Raw genomic sequence first — 18,059 nt, 5'->3', positions numbered from 1 at the left:
ATAGAACACAATTTTTATAACATTTTATTACAAATATATGGGGCAGCATGCTGGGCGAGTGGTTAGCAAATTTGCCCCAAGTTTGGGAGGTTAGACCCTCTGGCCTTCTTTGCATATTCTCCCGTACTTGCATGGGTTTTCTTCAGTTACTCCAGCGTCCTCTCACATGCCAAAAACATGCATGTTAGACCGATTGAAGACTCCAATTTGCGCTTGGGTGTGAATGCTTGCGCTTGGCTGGTTCAGGATATAACGCGCTTCTCGTACAAAGTCAGCCTGGCAATGTACGGTATATAAATAAATAACTTATGTTGAAATATTTTTACATTTTATTAAATTTTCTTTGAAATGTGATGGATTCATTTTAAACCAGAAAAAATCTCTCTATATTGAAAAAAGAAGGGAAAAAAAGTCGTCAAACTCAAAAAAACGTTGAAATATATTTATTTCAATATATTTTCATATTCCTGACTTTCCTCCAAAAGCTCCATGTCAAAAATAAAAACACTACATTGGAGCCGTGTTGGTAGACAATAAGCTGGATGTGTATTTATAGAACATACTGCAATGGTTGGCGCACTCTTGTTTTTGTTTTTTTAATGGAAGGTGTTTGCCCCCCTCTAGTGCTGAGCAAGAGTTACTGCAACGTAGTGAAGGACACACCCATCAGCACAAGCAAAACTGTGACAATGTGATGATAACAAATGCAAACAAACTGCATTTTGATTTAGTAAAATTTAATTTACCAACAATTATAATTCTTCCATAAGTCTTGCTCTCAAGTTGGCTCATAAATGTTTACACAGTATAGCTGGATGACAAAAAAAATATTTTTGTTAAACCGTTCCTTTTTACATCTTGTGTCAGTTTGTGCAGCATATCGCAGAGCAATTAAACGTGGTATTTATGCTACTTTTTTGGGGAGAAATGTGTCTAAATGTGTCAGGTGAGTTGAAATTAACTTATGTTGTTTTGACGCATCTATGAGATGAACTTCTTTTTTTTTTTTTTTTTTTTTTTTTGAGTCAAGATGCCAAAAAGGTGTCCGCATTGTGTGGAACGTGAAGAACAAACATGGCAACCGCCGGAGAGAGAACACCTGCTTCGATATCAAAGTCCAAGTTCCTCACGCCGGTCCTCTTGTGTTCTAATCCTCGTCTTCATCGTCTTCGTCAGTCTGGTCCCTGGTGTCCAGCTCGTCCTCGTCATCCACCTGCGGGTACAAAATGTCTTCCGTGGTTACATAGATTTTGTCTATAAATGTAATATGGAAGTCAACTAAAATGGCTACGCTGCCTTGCTCTAAAGCAGGGGTTCTCTAACCATCAGCTTTCCAACATTATACTTAGTAAACTTTCCTACATCCCAGTAAGCTCCAATTTTAGTTTTCAAGTCATCATCATCATCAGTTCTACTGTATACCATCTCTCCGAGGTCTTTGAGTCTCTGCCTGAGGCTTTGGATCTTCTGGTCCTGGTCGGCCAACAGCACGAGTAGGTCGTCCTGCTCCTTCTTGGAGTCCTGCAGGTCCACTTCGAGCTTGGCCATCTCCGTCTGCAAGATGGCCGCCGAGCTGGTGGCCGAGGCCGCCTGCTGCTCTAACTGCGCCCGGCTCTCCGTCAGGCCCTGGAACTCCTCCTTAAGAGTGGATGATCAGGTGAAATGATTAAACGACAATTATTGGATTACCTAATTAATCAATAATTACTTTGATATTTGATGAAGCATTTAGAGACCCTGTTCAAATAAAGAAAATGTCAAAATCCTCAGAATTCAAGCCTTTCAACAGTAAACATTCTCAGATTTTTATAGTCATCCACGAAAGCAGACTTACCCTCGTGTGAATCAAAATAAAACATTTGCAGACATTTGCTTTTACTTTGGAAATAATGATCCACATTTTTTCCTATTTTTTGACATGGTACTTGCAAACCATTAACTAACTCTTAATTTATTTTTGCACGTTTTCTGCACTTTAAATTTTAAATAAAGTCCTGTTTTTTTAATAAGGAAGTAACTTTAAAAAAAATTTTTTTTAAAAAAGCAACAAGAACTTTGGCAGGATTACAACTTTAAAGTGAGAATTCTGATTTTAGTCTCAAAGTCAGAATCCTGAGATTATAGTCAGAATTCTGAGATTAAAAAAACAGAATTCTGAGATACAAAACAGAATAGTCAGAATTCTGGGAATAAAGTGAGAATCCTGCCAAACTTCGTTTTTTCTCTCTTCACTGGCCGTAATCCTCTTCCGTAAGAAATAGATTCAATTATTAAGTACAGTATACTGTATAAGACCCCCTCCCCGCAAAAAAAAATCATCAACCACATATTTCCGTGACAGTGGTGGTTTTTGCCACACAAGAAAATTAACGATGAACCGCAATATTGCGTGGGAAAGCTGTAAAAATGTCAATGATGAATGAGTAAAGTGAGAGACACACGCACTTTCAGTCTCTCCATTTCGGACGTCTGTGCCGCTAGTCTGCTCTCCAGTTCGGCCATCTTGGTGGCATCTGACAAGAAGTCACCACTTGGGGCAGCACCTGTAGACTGAGGAGGTTCAACTTGATTATTTACTATATCAAGTGTTTATTTTTATTTATTGTTTTTAATCCTGAATTTGCACGTATTTACCTCCGTTTCCGCTCCTCTAAGCAGGTTCTCATTGTCGGACTTGAGCTGGGTGATCTCAGCTGCCTGCGTCTGGACCTGACTCCTCAGAAGCTCCAACTCCTAAAAGCGGGCAGCAAGTCATGGGAGGTGAACAACATTCATTCATTCTCATTATTATCAACATCATCAGTGGCGATGCGTTGGTCACCTTGAGGAGTTCTGTGTCGTCTGAGCCTCCTGTGGCACCGTCGGCTGACTGAGACCCCTCGGACCGCTAAGAGAACAAACACGATTAGATTACTGAATGGGATATACGTAAAAATGTACTAAACCTTCTTAATCATTGGGATAGCTCAACAAAAGCACGTCAACTGACCAGGGAGTCAATGATGGCGTCTTTTTCCCCCAGCTGTGTCTGTAAGAGGGCGTGTTGACCGCGCAGCTCCTCCATCTCCTCTTGAAGCTGCGTTGCCTTTTCGGTCTGCATGCCGTTGACGTGGGCGCTGTCGCCCAGCGAGTTGTTGGCGTGACTCGGGTTTTCCTTGCCTAGACATACACAGAGAAACCATTCGACAAACTTAGATTTCATTTTTAACACGGACAGATAGGCCAGGGCGTAAGTGTATTTTAATTTGAACAATAATGAATCATAATAATAACAATAATAATGTTTTACTGCATTATTAAAGATTAACCGGTAAACTATAATTAACCAATTATTTCATAAAATGAAAATAGAAAAGTCTATTTCACTTATAATGGGTAATAACGGATAATTGCGTAGGAATGGCTTTCCAAAAAAGCCGTTCGGGCCAATGATGAGCTTCAGCTACGAATATGCAGTTAAAAAAAATTAAAATAAAACAAATTTTGAATACACTAAATCCAATACAATATAATAGGAGAGAAACAATTCCAACGTTAAAAATTGCACACAAAAACAAAACTATTACTAAATTAGATTAGATTTTAAAATTTCAAGTTTCACGTGCACGCAAGATGCAGGTTATTTTTTCTTCGATCTCTTGTAGCTATGACAGGGGTGTATGGCTTTAAAAGGTGTGGCATAGTCTGGTGAGTGACATGGGTGCCAGTAAATGACCTGAGTTGTAGTATCGGCAGCTTGTGTATGAATGTCTATCCCTTTCAACTTGTAGGAGCAATACAATACATTCTAACTAGTGATGGAAAGCTATTTTAAATTAGCTAACGATGCGTTATCTAGTGTTGGCGACTAGTAAACATCATACTTGATCTTAAATGTAAAATGATCGCAAACTTTGGATATTCCGCCTTTTATGTATTTTATAGCGTTGAACGCACCCAGCTTGAGTTTGAGGAGGTTGTACTGGTCTTTGTGCTGCTGGATCTGGCTCAGCTGCTGGGCCATGGTGGTCTGCATCTGTTCGTTCTGGGTGGTCATGGAGGACACCTGCTCCTTCAGCTCCTGTATCTTGGCGTCCTGGCAACAGAGACGAAATCAGTCGCAGAAGTACTTAACTCTTTTACTGCCACGCGTTATCCAAAAATCAACCCCCGACAGTGCCAGCTGATTTCGAGCATTTTAACACATCTTTCAAGGCAAACAGAATATTGTCACTACGTAAACAAGTGAAAGATCGCGTTCCATTCTTTCATTAGAAAAAAAGTATGTTTCTACCTTATTCCGTTCTTTAGTAATCACCATTTGAAAATAGGTAATTTGAGTGACATTGAGCGAAAATTGAAACGATAAGGAGAAAACAAGCTTTTTGTGAAAAGATACATTTTCTGCACAACAGTGACTTTGACAGTAATATTTTTTTTAATTTAGTGACGCTCTGTGAATTAGATTTAAATGTGACAAACACATTCATGTCATCCTTGAAAACGTTCTACTTCCTATGATCCGCCATGCTTTCATGTAATTTGATACCCGGGAGCCAATTGAAAAGAGATACAATGCTGCCATCTGCTGGCCATAGTTAGCGGGTGTTTTGGGATTTTGCAACCCCAATGACAAGGCAGCGCTGCACAGACGTGGCACTGCCCATTGTGAAAAAACCCATAGTAAACGTCAATTAACGTTTTTGGCGGCATTCATTTGGATTTTAATATACGTCATTAAACGTTTTTGGCGGTAAAAGAGTTCAACTCCCGATGTATTTTTTTCCCTCAAGAAAGGGGCTTACCTGCTCTCTGATCAGCTCTTTGTACTGCGTGACGATGTTGTCGTGCTGCTCCAGCGTTTTCTTCACCTCCTCTTCCTTCTTCTCATCTTCACTGGACTTGTGGACCGCCTTGGTTATCACACCTGTCACAACAAAATCAGTTATGAAATCTTCTGGAAAATATGCTTTTAAAGTCAGTTTTGTTGGGGGGGGGGTTATACAAAAGAAAGAAAGACATTCTTCTGTTTCCCCATGTACTGACCCTCCAGTTCTTTGACCAGTTTAGTGAACTCGTGGTCAAAAAGCATCTGGTCCGGAGCAGGGAAAACCGGCTGCGGCTTCTGGGCGGCGCGCGAGTACAGCTCGTGTTTGGTGACAAAGCCGAGCTTCTCCACAAAGTTCTCCTTGCCAATGCGTTTTTCGATCAGCTGCTTCAACTTCTCTCTGAGGCGGATGAGGGAACGCGACAAAAAAAAAAAAACATTAAAAATGTTCCGCCTCAAGTGCAGTGTGTGTGAGGAGCTCACTTTGTGTAGTTCTCCAGCGAGTTGTCGTTGTAGTAAATGCAGATACCCAACAGCAGCGCGCACAGGCCCTGCACCAGACGTTCGTCCTCTCCCAGGTTCTCAGAGATCTGCGCCGTCAGCTACAGCAGCTCGAGTTAAGGACACTTAATGACAATAACTTATATTAGCAGCAAGAACAACCATGTACAGACGCTCCCCTACTTACGAACATTCGAGTTACGAACAACGGTACATACGAACATGTCTGCGCGCATGTCAAAAAATGTTCGGAAAGAGATGCTGTAAGTTAGATTTTTTATTGCGCACCTTTTTCCGAGTACTGTAGTGCTTCTTTCCGCCGCTAATACCGACGCTTGGCGCTGTGAGAGCTCACCCAGCATTGGAGGCTCAGCAACGTGTCGAGGAGGAGGAAGAAGAAGAAACGCCTGTCGCTCATAGATAAAGCCATCGCACTCTTCGAGCAGCAAGACCCAAATATTGAACGTTGCACAAAGGTTGCAAATCAATTGAATGATGCCATACAGTGCTACCGCATCATTTATGATGAAAAAAAGAAGAAAACTGTGCAATCGTCGTTAGATCGCTTCTTTCGGCCAGTTTCTAGTAAATCCTCCAAGGAAGATACTCATCAACCCTCATCTTCTTCTCCGCGACCCTCAACTTCTTCCTACATTGAAGTTACGGAGGAGGAAGTAACTTTTGAAGCCCATTCCAGCGACGACGAAGAACCTCTCATGATATAAAATCCTCCTCTTCCTCCTCCTCCTCCTCTCCTTAAGCATCGAGTACATCTTCCAAAAGTAAGTTAAACTTCATTTTATTTATCTTATTACGTACATGTAAATACTGTGCGTGTCTCTCGCTCTCTCTCTCTAACATACGTAGTACAGTACTGTACGTATTCTCTTTAAACATAAATTATAATACAAAATATAGCACTGACGCAACTTACGAACAAATTCACCTTACGAACGATCGCTCGGAACGTAACTCGTTCGTAAGTTGGGGAGCGTCTGTATGTGATACCAAACCAATTTAAATCTATCACAGTCCTGTGGCCCATTTTTAAACGTCGTATTTTTTTTACCCTAAGACAAATATTGAACTGTGAAAAATCTTGTGTTTTCATAAAAAAAACACAAACAATTAAATCATCTTTTTTTACTATTATTATTTTCAATTGCCAATTGAAATTAAGAGAGAATGATCGGATTGAGCATAGCAACTGAGGCTCTCCAAGGATACAAATGGGACGTTTTCCTGATTGTGTAAAAAGTGTGTGACGGCGATGGGGCAGTTGTTGATCCACGTGCACAGCAGCATGAGGAGACCCACTCTGGTTTGCACCTTGCTGCCCTGTGGGAAAACAACAGAGACAAGCATTCTGAATAGTATTTTGAAAATCTGAATTTCACATTTTCAAGTCTAAACTTTGCAACAAGTATTAGTTAGAACAGTGGTGGGCAAACTTGGTCCTCGAGGGCCAGAGTCCTGCAGGTTTTGGCTGTTTCCCTGCTCCAACACAGCTGGATCTTTCAAATCAACAGGATTAATATCAGGCGTAATGCAGAGCTTGCTGATGAGCTGATCATATATCAGCTACGTTGGAGAAGGGAAACAGCCAAAGCCTGCAGGACTCCGGCCCTCGAGGACCGAGTTTGCCCACCCCTGAGTTAGAAGCAACTTTTACACTGCCTGAAAATGTAAATTTTTTTTAATCATGTAAAAAAAAGGTACAATTTCATACCAGAACATTTTAAATGAAAATATTTTGTTAAAAGTAAGCTTTTGAAAAATACATTTTGTCATTATTTTCACTTCTTAAGAGGTTATTAAAGTGTTAGAAGCAAAACAAAAAAACAGCAGACATGGGTTAGGTTGAACAATGCAAATGTCTTACAACATCATGATCTTGGCATGATGGTGGGAGAAGACCACGACATGCTTTTTTAAAACACAGACCAGTAAATATTCTTTCATATTCATCAATTATGAATCATTATCCAACTTGTTGGCAACAAAAGTGTTAAAATACAGCTAAATAGTCCTTAAAAACACAGTGGCAAGGCAAGAAGCTGTAGTTGCTGTAGGCTGCAAACCACATGCAACAAAATAAACTTATTCAGCATTTCATAACCTATACAGTTATTAAAGTCACCTTTTCAGAACTGAAAATGCAAAAAATTGAAGCCAACAAAATATCTTATTGGACAAAAGACGGTAGAACAGGCTTCACAGGAAAATACAGTCAGAACTGCAACTGCAGGCCTGACTAATTATTTCCATGGCCCACCATGAGGAAAAAAAAATAATAGGTGGGGTCAATAAAGGGTCATCGACCGCCTGCAGAGTAGACGTGACATCTCTAAAGCTGAGATTTTCTGTGTCATTGCAAATAATAATTTTAGTTGATACATTGCAAACAATACAAATTATTTCAGTTATATATTGGGGGAGTGTCCTTTTTCTTTTCTTTTTTTAACTGACAAAGTCTACCTGGAAATGATCTGCCTTTACAATGAGTTTATAAATTCTTAGAATGAATAATTAATTTCAATTAAACATAACATCCAAAGTAATATTGACTTTATAAACCCACAAATAACGGCAGCGTGGAGGACCCCTAAACAAAGAAATACGCTAACTGAAAAGCCCAAAATGGTTGATTTTTGCACCAGTGCAACCTTAATTATAAGCCACGGGGATAGAAAGAGGAACCAGGATTTGCGAGTCACCAAGATCCCTTTCACACAAATACATAAGTCTCCCCCCCATTCAAAAGACCTTCCTCCTATACAAGCCAAGCCGAGACAAAGAAAAAAAACACGCTCAAACTACACACAAACACATGTAGCACGCACTTTACTCACCCGCCGGCTGATCTTATCACCCTGAAAAACCACAACGTGACACGAGTCTAATTAATGACTGTCAACCTAAGGCTAATAAAAGGAGGCTTTGAAAAAAATTGGGAAATCTTTCCTTCCTAACCATAATGACATTTAAAAAAAAGCTCTAAATGCCAGAAGGACAGTAATTGTCAAAGTGTAATACGCTAATGAATCACTGCCTAAAAAGGGTTCTGTTGTATTCAATTTTGAAGTTCAAAGCCTAAAAATATTGTTTATATTTAAATACAATTTCTATATATTTTAACTCATTCACTGCCATTGATGGCTATAGACATAAAAAAAAATCTTTTGAACTGTTTCTATTAGTTTTAACATTTTTTTCCACTTTTGTTAACAAGAGTATGAAAACCTAGAATTATTTTTTTTGTATATTTAGAACAGATATAAAATTTGTGATTAATCGTGAGTTAACTATTGAAGTCATGCGCTTAATTACAATTTTAAAAAAAATTAATCACCTGACGCCCCTAATTTTTAATAATCTTTTCTTTTTTTTAACCCCCCAAAAATGTCTAGGATTTCATACTCTTGTTAACAAAAGTGAAGAAAAAAATTAAACTAATAAAAATAGTTCAAATTATTTTTTGACGTTTATAGGCATCAATGGCAGTGAATGAGTAAATTAAATCATTTTTTCTTTTTGGTAACTGTGCATAATGTAACTTCTGTACAATGTTTTCCAATGGATTGTTTTAAAATGACACGCAATCAAAAAAAAAACCTTTTATTATTTTGCAGACCCCCAAGCTACGGCCAGCAGACCCTTAAGAGGTCCGAGAACCCCAGTTTGAGAGCCAATGCACTAAAACACCTCCACCCATGCCACATGTGTGTTAAGTGCCCACTTGACGCTCTTCCGTCTACCTGGGAGAGGATGTTGGTGCACTGCTGCAGCAAGGAGACGGGAGGCTTGCCCAGGCTGGTGGCTAACTGGACCCGCAGCAGCTGCTCCTTCTGGGTGAGGTTGTCCTGCAGGGCGTGCGCCAGGGCCACCGACGCGCACCAGTTGGACAGGGAGTCGGCTGAGAAGAGGCCGCCGCACAGCAGTTGGCCGGCTGAGATGGAATTGGCTGAGGGGCGCAAGCAACACAAAAGTAGGGATAGACCGATTATCGGCCAGGTGGAGATAATTTGCCATTTTGAGAAATAATCGGCATGGGCCTTTTTACGAATCTCAATGCCGATAATGCTGGCATCTCACTGCGAATTTTATTTTTAAAAAATTGTTTAAAATTAAGAAATGATGTTGACATTTTGGAAAACGTTAGGGAGTTATTTACTTGCTTAGTTTTTTTATTCAGTTTAACACATGGTGGTGACCCGGAAAGCTCCTTGCAATAAAAAAAAATATAATAATAATTTTGGGCCCCTTAAGCTCCTTTTGGGGCCTCTCGGACTTTGAAGAAGAAATTGTGAAGAAGAAATTGTGTGAAACAATGTAATGATGTAATCATGAAAGAATTAAATCAAATTAAACTGCAGAACCGGGGCTACAAGAATATATAAGTCAAACATAGCTCAAACACCATCTAATTTCATTATCAAAAATAGAATAGAATAGATATTGCGCCACACAGTGAAATAACCCGGCTCTCCCGCTGAGCTACTTCATGCAAAACACACAAGTGACCCGTCAGAACAAATCTCACAAGTGTCCCCTTTATTATGACACAATAATTATTCAAATAGACCTTGTGGTTGCAGAGATATCCTCTTTATATTTTGGGTATGTAGTTTTTGAGCAAAAGCCTGAAAAATAGCCTAGGGCTTAATTAAACGAAGCTGTCTATTCTTCATTTTTTTAATTAAAAGAAAAACCTTGAAAATGTTGACAATTTTAAAAGTTATTTTAACAAACATGTTTAATGGCATTTCAATAAAGTTAAATTTTGACGCAAATATTTTCTCTTTTACTGCAAATTAATATCGGCTTGAAATATACTGGTAATTGGTCTTTATAATCGTTATCGGCCCTGAAAAAAAAAAAAAACATATTGGTCTATGACTAAAAAAAAAGTTGATTAGTACATTGGAGTAATGATGGAAAATAGACCCTAAACTATAATAAAAAAATTTTTTTAAAAAAAGGGGTACGCAATGTAAATTACAATAATTTCTGTAATTGGCAGTGGGAAAATGCATTCTGTGATTGGACAGCACACAACCTATCGTGACTCGACAAATGAAACCCCTCACACTGCTTACGTGTTGCCAATAACAGCTGACTCGCATGAAAAGCGTGACTGACCGTCGATAGTGGAGGGCAGCAGCGTGGCCACGATCTCCCCTTGCCCTTTCTGGTTCTTGTACAAGAAACACTGGAAGCAGTAGAGCACCGCGCAGCGCAGCACGAAAGGTTGCCTCTCGTTGACCATGGACATGAGCAGGACCACGATAGCAGGTCTGCGGACCAAAGACGAGAGGACAGGTGAGGACGCGCCCCTGTCCTTTTTGTTTGTGCCACAAAATAGTGCTTTACCACCATTATGTGGCAAAATGGGTGTGACGGAACTATTTTTGAAGTGTGTTGAGTAGTTTCATTTTGCTGTCATTTCGTAGCATGTATAGGCTATTACAATTGGGGGTTTGCAAATGACAGATTTGCACTATTTTGGGCAGGTTTCAGTCATTACTCCCCAAAATAGTAAAGGGTTACTGAATTTCCTTGACAGAGATGACTACTTTCTTACTTAGGCAGGGATTTGGTGCCATTTTAGCACAAAAACAAACAGGTGAGTTATTCAGTAAATGGAGCTTGGATTGACCTGGGTGGGTTCGATGGCGCATTGACTGACGCAAAGTAGTCCTGGTTGACCTGCGAGCCCCTGATCACTTCTGACACAGTGTTGATGGTCTGTAAAGAAACGGCGACAAAAGGTTTGAAGGTGAAAATAAACCGACTTCTCCAATTGTGTCCCGTTGATTGCGATTTACCTCCGTGAGGATGTCCGCCGGCACGCCGGTGGCCATCAGGATGGTGCACAGCTGCTGCAGCAAGCCACACTGGTACATGGACTTCTGACAGCTGGCCGTAGCGCCCGGCGAGTTCACCGGAGACACCATGACTCGCACCAGCTGGGATCAAGAAAACACAACACATGGATTATTTTGGCTACAAAGCAAGAGTTAGGGTTATTTGCCCAGGACAACATCCTGCTAAAGCCTGACGAGGAAGCTGTATGGTACCTGCAGCATGAGGTGGAGATTTGTGACCTTCTGTGCTGACCAGCCCGAGTTGTCGTCGCCGACCTCGAACCAGGGCTTCATGCGCTGGATGAAGGAGCCCTCTTTGAAGAAGTTCTGGTTGGAGCTGTTGTTCTTGAGGAGGTTGCGCAGTAGGAGGAGGCAGTCCTCAACCACGATGCCTGCGCACAAAGATGTGTGACACGCGAATTGAAGGACCAGAATCCATAAGTAAAATTCCACAAGTGTATTTTCAATGGAATTCTACATTTTGGGCTATTATAGAATGAAAAAATGAAGGGGAAAAAAAAAAGTGATAACCATAGAAAAAAATGACAACCACCATTTTGGGGGTTAATTGATTTTTTTAATTATTATTTTTTTAAAGTTGGAAAACATTACAATGTTGGTGGGCATTTATATGATCAAAAGTCAAGCAATATTTGTTGTATTCTTTTTCCTTCCTCAAATTGGTTAAAAGTATCCATTCATTTGATCTATTTGTAGTCCCTTCTAATTAATAGATTAGTTGCTTTAATTGTAAATAGAATAAAAAATATAAGTAAAATAATGCAACATATTTTTATTTTTAAATATTAATAATAATCATTTGATGATAAGACTAAATTATTCAAATTTAGTATTTATTTATTTATTTTTATTTTTTTACCTCATCACATCTTGTAACACGCTGCGGAACACAATACAAGACCGGCTTGTTTGTTGATGAGAAACTCATCCAGCAGAATGAAGAGCGGAATTTTAATCATTTATTTTTGTTTGCTTCCTTGACACGCCACCAAATTGTGTTTGTCTTGTGAAACCGGTCTGGGGATCGCATGTGTTGTGTAAACAACATTATTATTGATTCAGTGTGACGCTGTGTGAAAGCACACAGTTCCCGTGCTAGCCCCGAGACTGTTAGAATAAAGTCACGCTAGCAATGTAGCAGCCGTTGCTGAGATCGTATAACATGGATGGGGGGGATAACTCGAGGGGTCAGAGGGAGGACATTCAAACTCACCACTTAATTAACAAATCAGAGATAGTGTCTGGGAACTTTTTGTACCTCCATCACTGCTGCCCTCTTCAGTGATGATATCCAGGAGGCGCTCAAAGGCGTTCTCAAAGGCCACAATCTTCTGGATGGCAGCGTTGCCTTTAGTCAGCTGCTGGAGCAACAGCAAGCCCTGCGCGATTGGGAAACGGCTCCATTTAGTTTCGGAATTGAATAAATGAAACGGAATATAGGATGAAAAATTCTGGAAGTGCTCACGTCATTGCGTATCACCTCTCTGGAATCAGCCAACAGGTCCATCAATCTGGAGACGCCTGCAAGTGCAAGTAAATGTTGTGTGCATACTGGAAAAAGCGAGAGGACGTACGGGAAAGAGAGGCTGACAAACGCACCCATTGGGCTGACCAGAATGATGCTCTGCAGCTGGACACACTGGTTCCTCAGGAGGGCCGTCAGCAGCTTGACGGCGGGCCAGCGCACGTGGAAGTCAAACTCCTACAATGAAAATATGCGAAAGGAAAGGCAGGACGGAGAAGATGTGGCATCTGTAAAGCTGGCGTTCATAACGGGGTGGAAAAAGAAAGCGCTAAAGCGACGCACTTCCACAAAAACACTATTTCCGCAAGAGACATTTAAACTGTGTTTGGCGATTAAATAACTGTCGTTACTAGTGATGCACAGAATTTTCGTCCACTGAAAAATTTCGTCCGAAAATGGAAAAAATAGCCAAAATAAATTAAAGTTGAAATAGGATGTCGTGGTGACGCAAGCAAAAAAAAAAACTCTGCAAGCAAGCGTCTGTTTGAATTAAACAGCAAACACGGGGGTGAGTGTCTGCCTCGCTTCTCGCGGGCCTTTTTTTTTTCTTTTCTTTTTCTGGAGAGCTCAGTATTGTTCATTTGGTAATTTTACCGATTTGACATGTCATCATTATCATTTTTTGTATGTGGGTGAGTATGTGTATGTGCGTGCGTGTGTATTCATTAGTTCACCTAAAACCTATTAAAAAATCCCAAACCGTTCACCTAAACCGAACACTTCCAGCCAGAGTCGTGAGGCCGTCAGGAGACCCGAGGAAGGACCAAAGAAAAGAAAGGAAAGAAAGCTGGATTTTTACCGTGTGAGTGTGCACCGGTCAGTCGCAGCAGCTCCCAGGGGTCATTGCGCACGCCGGAGAAGAGGGGCGTGGCTTGGTGTACAACATTTAAGCGGGTCGAAAAAAGACAGAACTGCCGTGTAGTGAGTGCAGTGCAGGTAAGCCACTCTTTCTCCCGCAGCGCCTTCCTTTTTTTTTAAATTTAATTTAATTTTTTTAGATAAGAGCCCCTCCAACATTTCTACTTTTTCACCGGCATCCCGGTGGCTGTGCTAAATAATTTAGCTAATGCTAGCACTGTTGCTATCAACAGTTTTAAACACGGAAACACTTCCCGCTATTTCCGGGTAATGGCAAACCCGTACAGGACGCTGTGTGTGACTTTGCAGTCCTTTCCCGACGCAAATTAGTGAGAACAAATGTATGTATTCATTTTTAAACGTTGGTGAATATGTGAATGTGCCGATTTTAAGTGCGTCGCACGCATCTGTCCCAGCTTGTGCGAACTACATTGACTAGAAGGTGCGATCGCACCGCCAGAAAATGCTCAACCCCCGTTTGGTGTTTAATGTATCATTAGCCGACATGTCTGCGGTGTGCGCACATTTCAATTTATATTGTGCTTCGTTAAAATGCCAGTGCTAAATACATATTTTATAATAATTTTAATTAATTATAATAAATGCAATGATAGTAAAAAATTGGCATCATTTTTTTTCCGGCGTTTCAGTTTTCGACCAAGCATTTTTAATTTTCCGTTTCGGCCAAACATTTTGTGCATTCCTAGTCATTACAGAGGTAAAATTAACACTATCCCCCCTAAATCTCTAGAGCCGTACCTCCAACATGGTGAGGAGCAGCGTGATGTGCTCGGGGTCCTGGATGAAGGCCTCTGTGAACTTGGTACCCAAGTCATCTGCCTGCTTCTGGGCAGTCTCATCTGTGCAAAAAAAAAAAAGAAAGAAGAGGAAATGACAGGTGAGGTAGTTGGAAGAGGTACAACGAAATAGAGGAAGGACTACTGAGGGAGGGAGTTTGCCGCATTCAGCCCGTTAGTTGTCGGGTGTGCTATAAAAGGAATTGGTTTTAGTTAAGTAGTTTCAGTTAAGTAGTTTTAGTCGAGCCGCTTTCACGGAGCTCCATCAAAATTGGCGGCAAACTGGTCCAAGTTATACGGTCACTATACGATTACACTCCCTTATTTAAAAAATATATATAAGTTCTGAGACCGTATTAATTGTTTATTCCTAATTGTTTTAAGCAATGATGCTCTACTTTGTTTTATTTAGCTACCACAGGTGTCGTCTTTCTGGGTGTTCCCCCCAAAAAAAATTATGCAACTGCTTGCTTTGTATGGAACATGAGGATAAGCCTTAAAAAAAGAAAAGAAAAAAGAAACACTCATCCACTTAATAAAAGAATGTCCAGACTGCGGCTTTGACTGGTTCTCTTTCACTTCCCAAAGGATTTCCTTGAGTTGACTTATCTGTCCTCAGGTCAAAAACGTGCAGTTTGTAAAATGTCAATGTGGAGTAGTAAAGTCTGTACAACCCCTGTGCATCAATTAATTAATTAATATTTTGAAGTCATCTATTGACTGGGACGTCATATTGCTACGTGCACACCACTGTGGCAAGATCCTGCCTTGTCTGGGTTCCGTTTAAAAGACAAAGATGGATTGATGCTTTGTCTCTATCCGATTCCTTGGGAGACATGAAATTTCAAGAGGCGAGCAAAAGCCCGCACAAGTGCCTTTAAATACATGATTAATGATGGCCTTTTTCAACAATGAGCTATGGACTGATGTGTGCGGATGTTGGTGCGGGGTAATGGGAAAGGGAGGCAATCATGCACAGTGAAAAGGTTTTACCTTCTGATTCGTCTGTGAGGTTAAGACATGGAAGAGAAGAGAGAGAGAGAGAGACGACAATCTTTACATTGAAAAGACAACTGTTGGCGTACAGGAAGAGCGCAATGCACAATGAGTGATGGTCCACATGGAGGATAACAAATGGCAAAGTTGACACCTAAGTTACTTTTCTTCTTTTGTTTTTTTTAAATGACATTCAGTATTTCGAGTTAGTGGCTACCTTGCTCTTCCTCCTCGTCATTGCAGATAATGTTGTACAGCGTGTCCAAAGCGTAGCCGAGGATTTCAGAGTCAGACCTGTTGGATTTCAGAGCAAATATAAATGGCAACGTTCTACTATTACTACAATAACAAATAATTGAAATTGAAATCATCTGTTTCAGAGTCTGGTCCGCTCACAATCATAAAACCTATACTGTACTGTACAGGCAGTGTTTTAAAGAGGACACATGACTAGTTATATTTAAAAAAAAAAAAAAAAAAAAAAAAGGTTTTCTGAAGTGTCTGCCAATCCATCAAGTGTCAAATTAATTAGATAGCTATCTGAATATTTGTTATTTGGATATTTATATTATTAGCTGTTCCGCACTTCCTCCATACAGTGAAACTAATTTACATAGCAACCGCCCACACACCGAGTTTCTTCACCCATGACATGATCAGCTAGGCTAGGTGAAGATTCAGAGATTTTCAAGACGGCCTACACTATCAAGTAGCTCACTTGAATGTGACAGGGCCTGCCCCTAAACACTAGCTAATTTCAGGAAGACATTAAAAAATAGTTACGTAAAGCTCTAATTCTTGATCCTGGTGATTTAGACAAAAACATGTCATGTTAGTGAGACATCTTGGAACTGTTTTAAAGTGTTCATTGTAGCTGTTATCACTAAATTTTGGATTTATAATACAGCTGTCAAGTCATTTTTTACACGTGCATGCCAGCGTTGTAAAAAAATAAATAAATACACACATTGCTTGTAAGTTGTTATGGTGATGGCAGTTTGTGTATGAAACAGATTATTTCTATTTCCTATGAAGAAAAAAAAAGGTTTCGTTTTGAATGACAACTTGGATCAGTGTCAACTGCATTGATACATGCCTGTCAGTTTGCAGAATGTTTATCAAGTGATCCGTCGCTTGTGTGCCAACCTCCATGCGATACTTCTACAAGACAAATGATAATTATTTCAAGGCAGACAGGTCCAACAGAAACCAGACAATTAAAAGGTATTTCAGAACTCGATTTGCCCGAACATACAACACAACTCACAATTCCTGGGAATCATTAGCTCATGTTAATAATGTTTGATCATTTTATTGTTGGCATGAGAGGCAAGTCAGGGAAGTAAACATTCAAGAGCTCTAATTGTTTTCAGCAACCCTAAAATGGACAATATATCCTCAATTAGTAGCCTTTGTTCTACTAGACAGTGGGTTGGTATCAAATTCATGGAAACGTACCATCAAAGTCACAATTTGCATTTAGTGACAAGTTGACAACACTACTAAGAAATGTGAAGCAGATGTGCCCACTTTGCAGTGCCTAATAAGTAGCCCTCAATTTCAAAAAGGTCAGTGACCCCTGATTAAATCTTACCTTGGAGAGTGATTTAAGAGCACGGACCGCATCCCTGCGATCTTCGAGGAGAGTCGACGAGGCAACTCTGTCACACAATTTCTGGATCTATCACCAGAGGAAGAGTTATTAGTTATTAAGCTCACATTTCTGCTCAAAAAATGAGATACGCCAAATCTGGTGTTATTTTAAATGGCAAAAAAAGGACACAACCCAACCAATTTGGACAACATAATGCAGGTGAAGCAACTATGTGATTGGATCAATATGTGACTGTGCCTGTTAAGCAAGGCTTGCATTTTATACTTGAATGTTGCACATATTAAATGTACAACACTCAATTCTTGATAATGGCTTCATATGAAACCTTTAATATTGTGCTTACTTTAAACAAACAATTTACATATGTCATAAAATAATAAACATGAGAGCTGTTACAAATACAATAACGTACATTGATATAAAATTAGTTCATCGCTACATCATTAGCAATATATTGACTGGATTAACGATAACTTTATATATTATATTACATTCAAACAGTAAACAATTATTAAGCTAACACGTAGCAAGCGTACTACTGACAGGTTAGCCACATTAGCATGGAGACTAGCCAATGTGATAAGACGAGGCTAATTACTTCATTAAATGGAGGACGCCACGTATATGTTATCGTAAAGGTTTGTCTTTAAGTGGAGTTTAAATGCACTTTTAAAGACGCGTTTGCAGTACTGTACTAGAGAACAAATGCTAAGCTAATCGAAGCCAGCCGGGGTTAGCGTCATACCGTCTCCGCTCCAGTCGGCTGCGGCCCGGCTGCTTGCCCGCCCATCACTCCCCTGAAGAAGTTCATCTTTGCTGACGTCAGTAGAAACACTACGGCGACTCCTCGGCGTGATTCGGGTGAGGGGAAAAATATGAAGGAAAGTGTACAGACTCGTGAGTTGTTGTTGTTGTTTTGTAATTATTTTGTGAGGTTGACAGAGCGACCCCGGAAGTCCTCGTGGAGGAAGGACACTGCGCATGCGCGAGGACGTGGCGATACGTGGCCCATCAGAGGCATATTTAAAGGGCCACAACAACAAAAACGATCAGGGTTGAGGGCAATTTTGGC

General features: G+C 40.2%; 1 protein-coding gene across 4 annotated transcripts; it reads right to left on the bottom strand.

Moving 5' to 3' along the window:
- Window positions 1–428: 428 nt before the first annotated feature.
- On the bottom strand, window positions 429–17,964 carry uso1 (USO1 vesicle transport factor). 4 transcript variants are annotated; one of them, XM_077571289.1, is made up of 26 exons: window positions 17,733–17,964; window positions 16,967–17,053; window positions 16,469–16,533; window positions 15,590–15,666; window positions 15,370–15,381; window positions 14,339–14,439; window positions 12,796–12,898; window positions 12,662–12,717; window positions 12,455–12,575; window positions 11,389–11,567; window positions 11,137–11,277; window positions 10,968–11,056; window positions 10,451–10,605; window positions 9,067–9,272; window positions 8,161–8,181; window positions 6,536–6,646; window positions 5,291–5,409; window positions 5,026–5,207; window positions 4,785–4,906; window positions 3,937–4,075; window positions 2,990–3,159; window positions 2,822–2,887; window positions 2,635–2,733; window positions 2,446–2,550; window positions 1,423–1,638; window positions 429–1,213 (listed from the first exon to the last, which is right to left on the bottom strand). In XM_077571289.1, exons 1-26 carry the CDS (start codon window positions 17,796–17,798, stop codon window positions 1,148–1,150), a joined length of 2,874 nt encoding a protein of 957 aa, XP_077427415.1. In that variant the 5' UTR covers window positions 17,799–17,964; the 3' UTR covers window positions 429–1,147. The 4 variants fall into 4 exon arrangements, with proteins under 4 accessions (XP_077427415.1, XP_077427417.1, XP_077427416.1 ...); XM_077571291.1 differs by lacking the exon at window positions 8,161–8,181; XM_077571290.1 differs by lacking the exon at window positions 15,370–15,381.
- Window positions 17,965–18,059: the final 95 nt, after the last annotated feature.

This window comes from Vanacampus margaritifer, chromosome 7, assembly GCF_051991255.1.
Source record: "Vanacampus margaritifer isolate UIUO_Vmar chromosome 7, RoL_Vmar_1.0, whole genome shotgun sequence".
Taxonomy (NCBI): Eukaryota; Metazoa; Chordata; class Actinopteri; order Syngnathiformes; family Syngnathidae; genus Vanacampus; species Vanacampus margaritifer.
This window is presented reverse-complemented; position numbering and strand designations above follow the sequence as displayed.

Excerpts from the sequence above, each read along its gene's own strand:
- uso1 (XM_077571289.1), bottom strand. The coding sequence starts at position 17,798 with ATGAACTTCTTCAGGGGAGTGATGGGCGGGCAAGCAGCCGGGCCGCAG. Across the intron at positions 15,667-16,468 it reads AACATTCTGCAAACTGACAG|GTCTGACTCTGAAATCCTCG; the intron begins GCATGTATCAAT and ends GAAATCCAACAG. Across the intron at positions 6,647-8,160 it reads GTGATAAGATCAGCCGGCGG|GGCAGCAAGGTGCAAACCAG; the intron begins GTGAGTAAAGTG and ends GTTTTCCCACAG.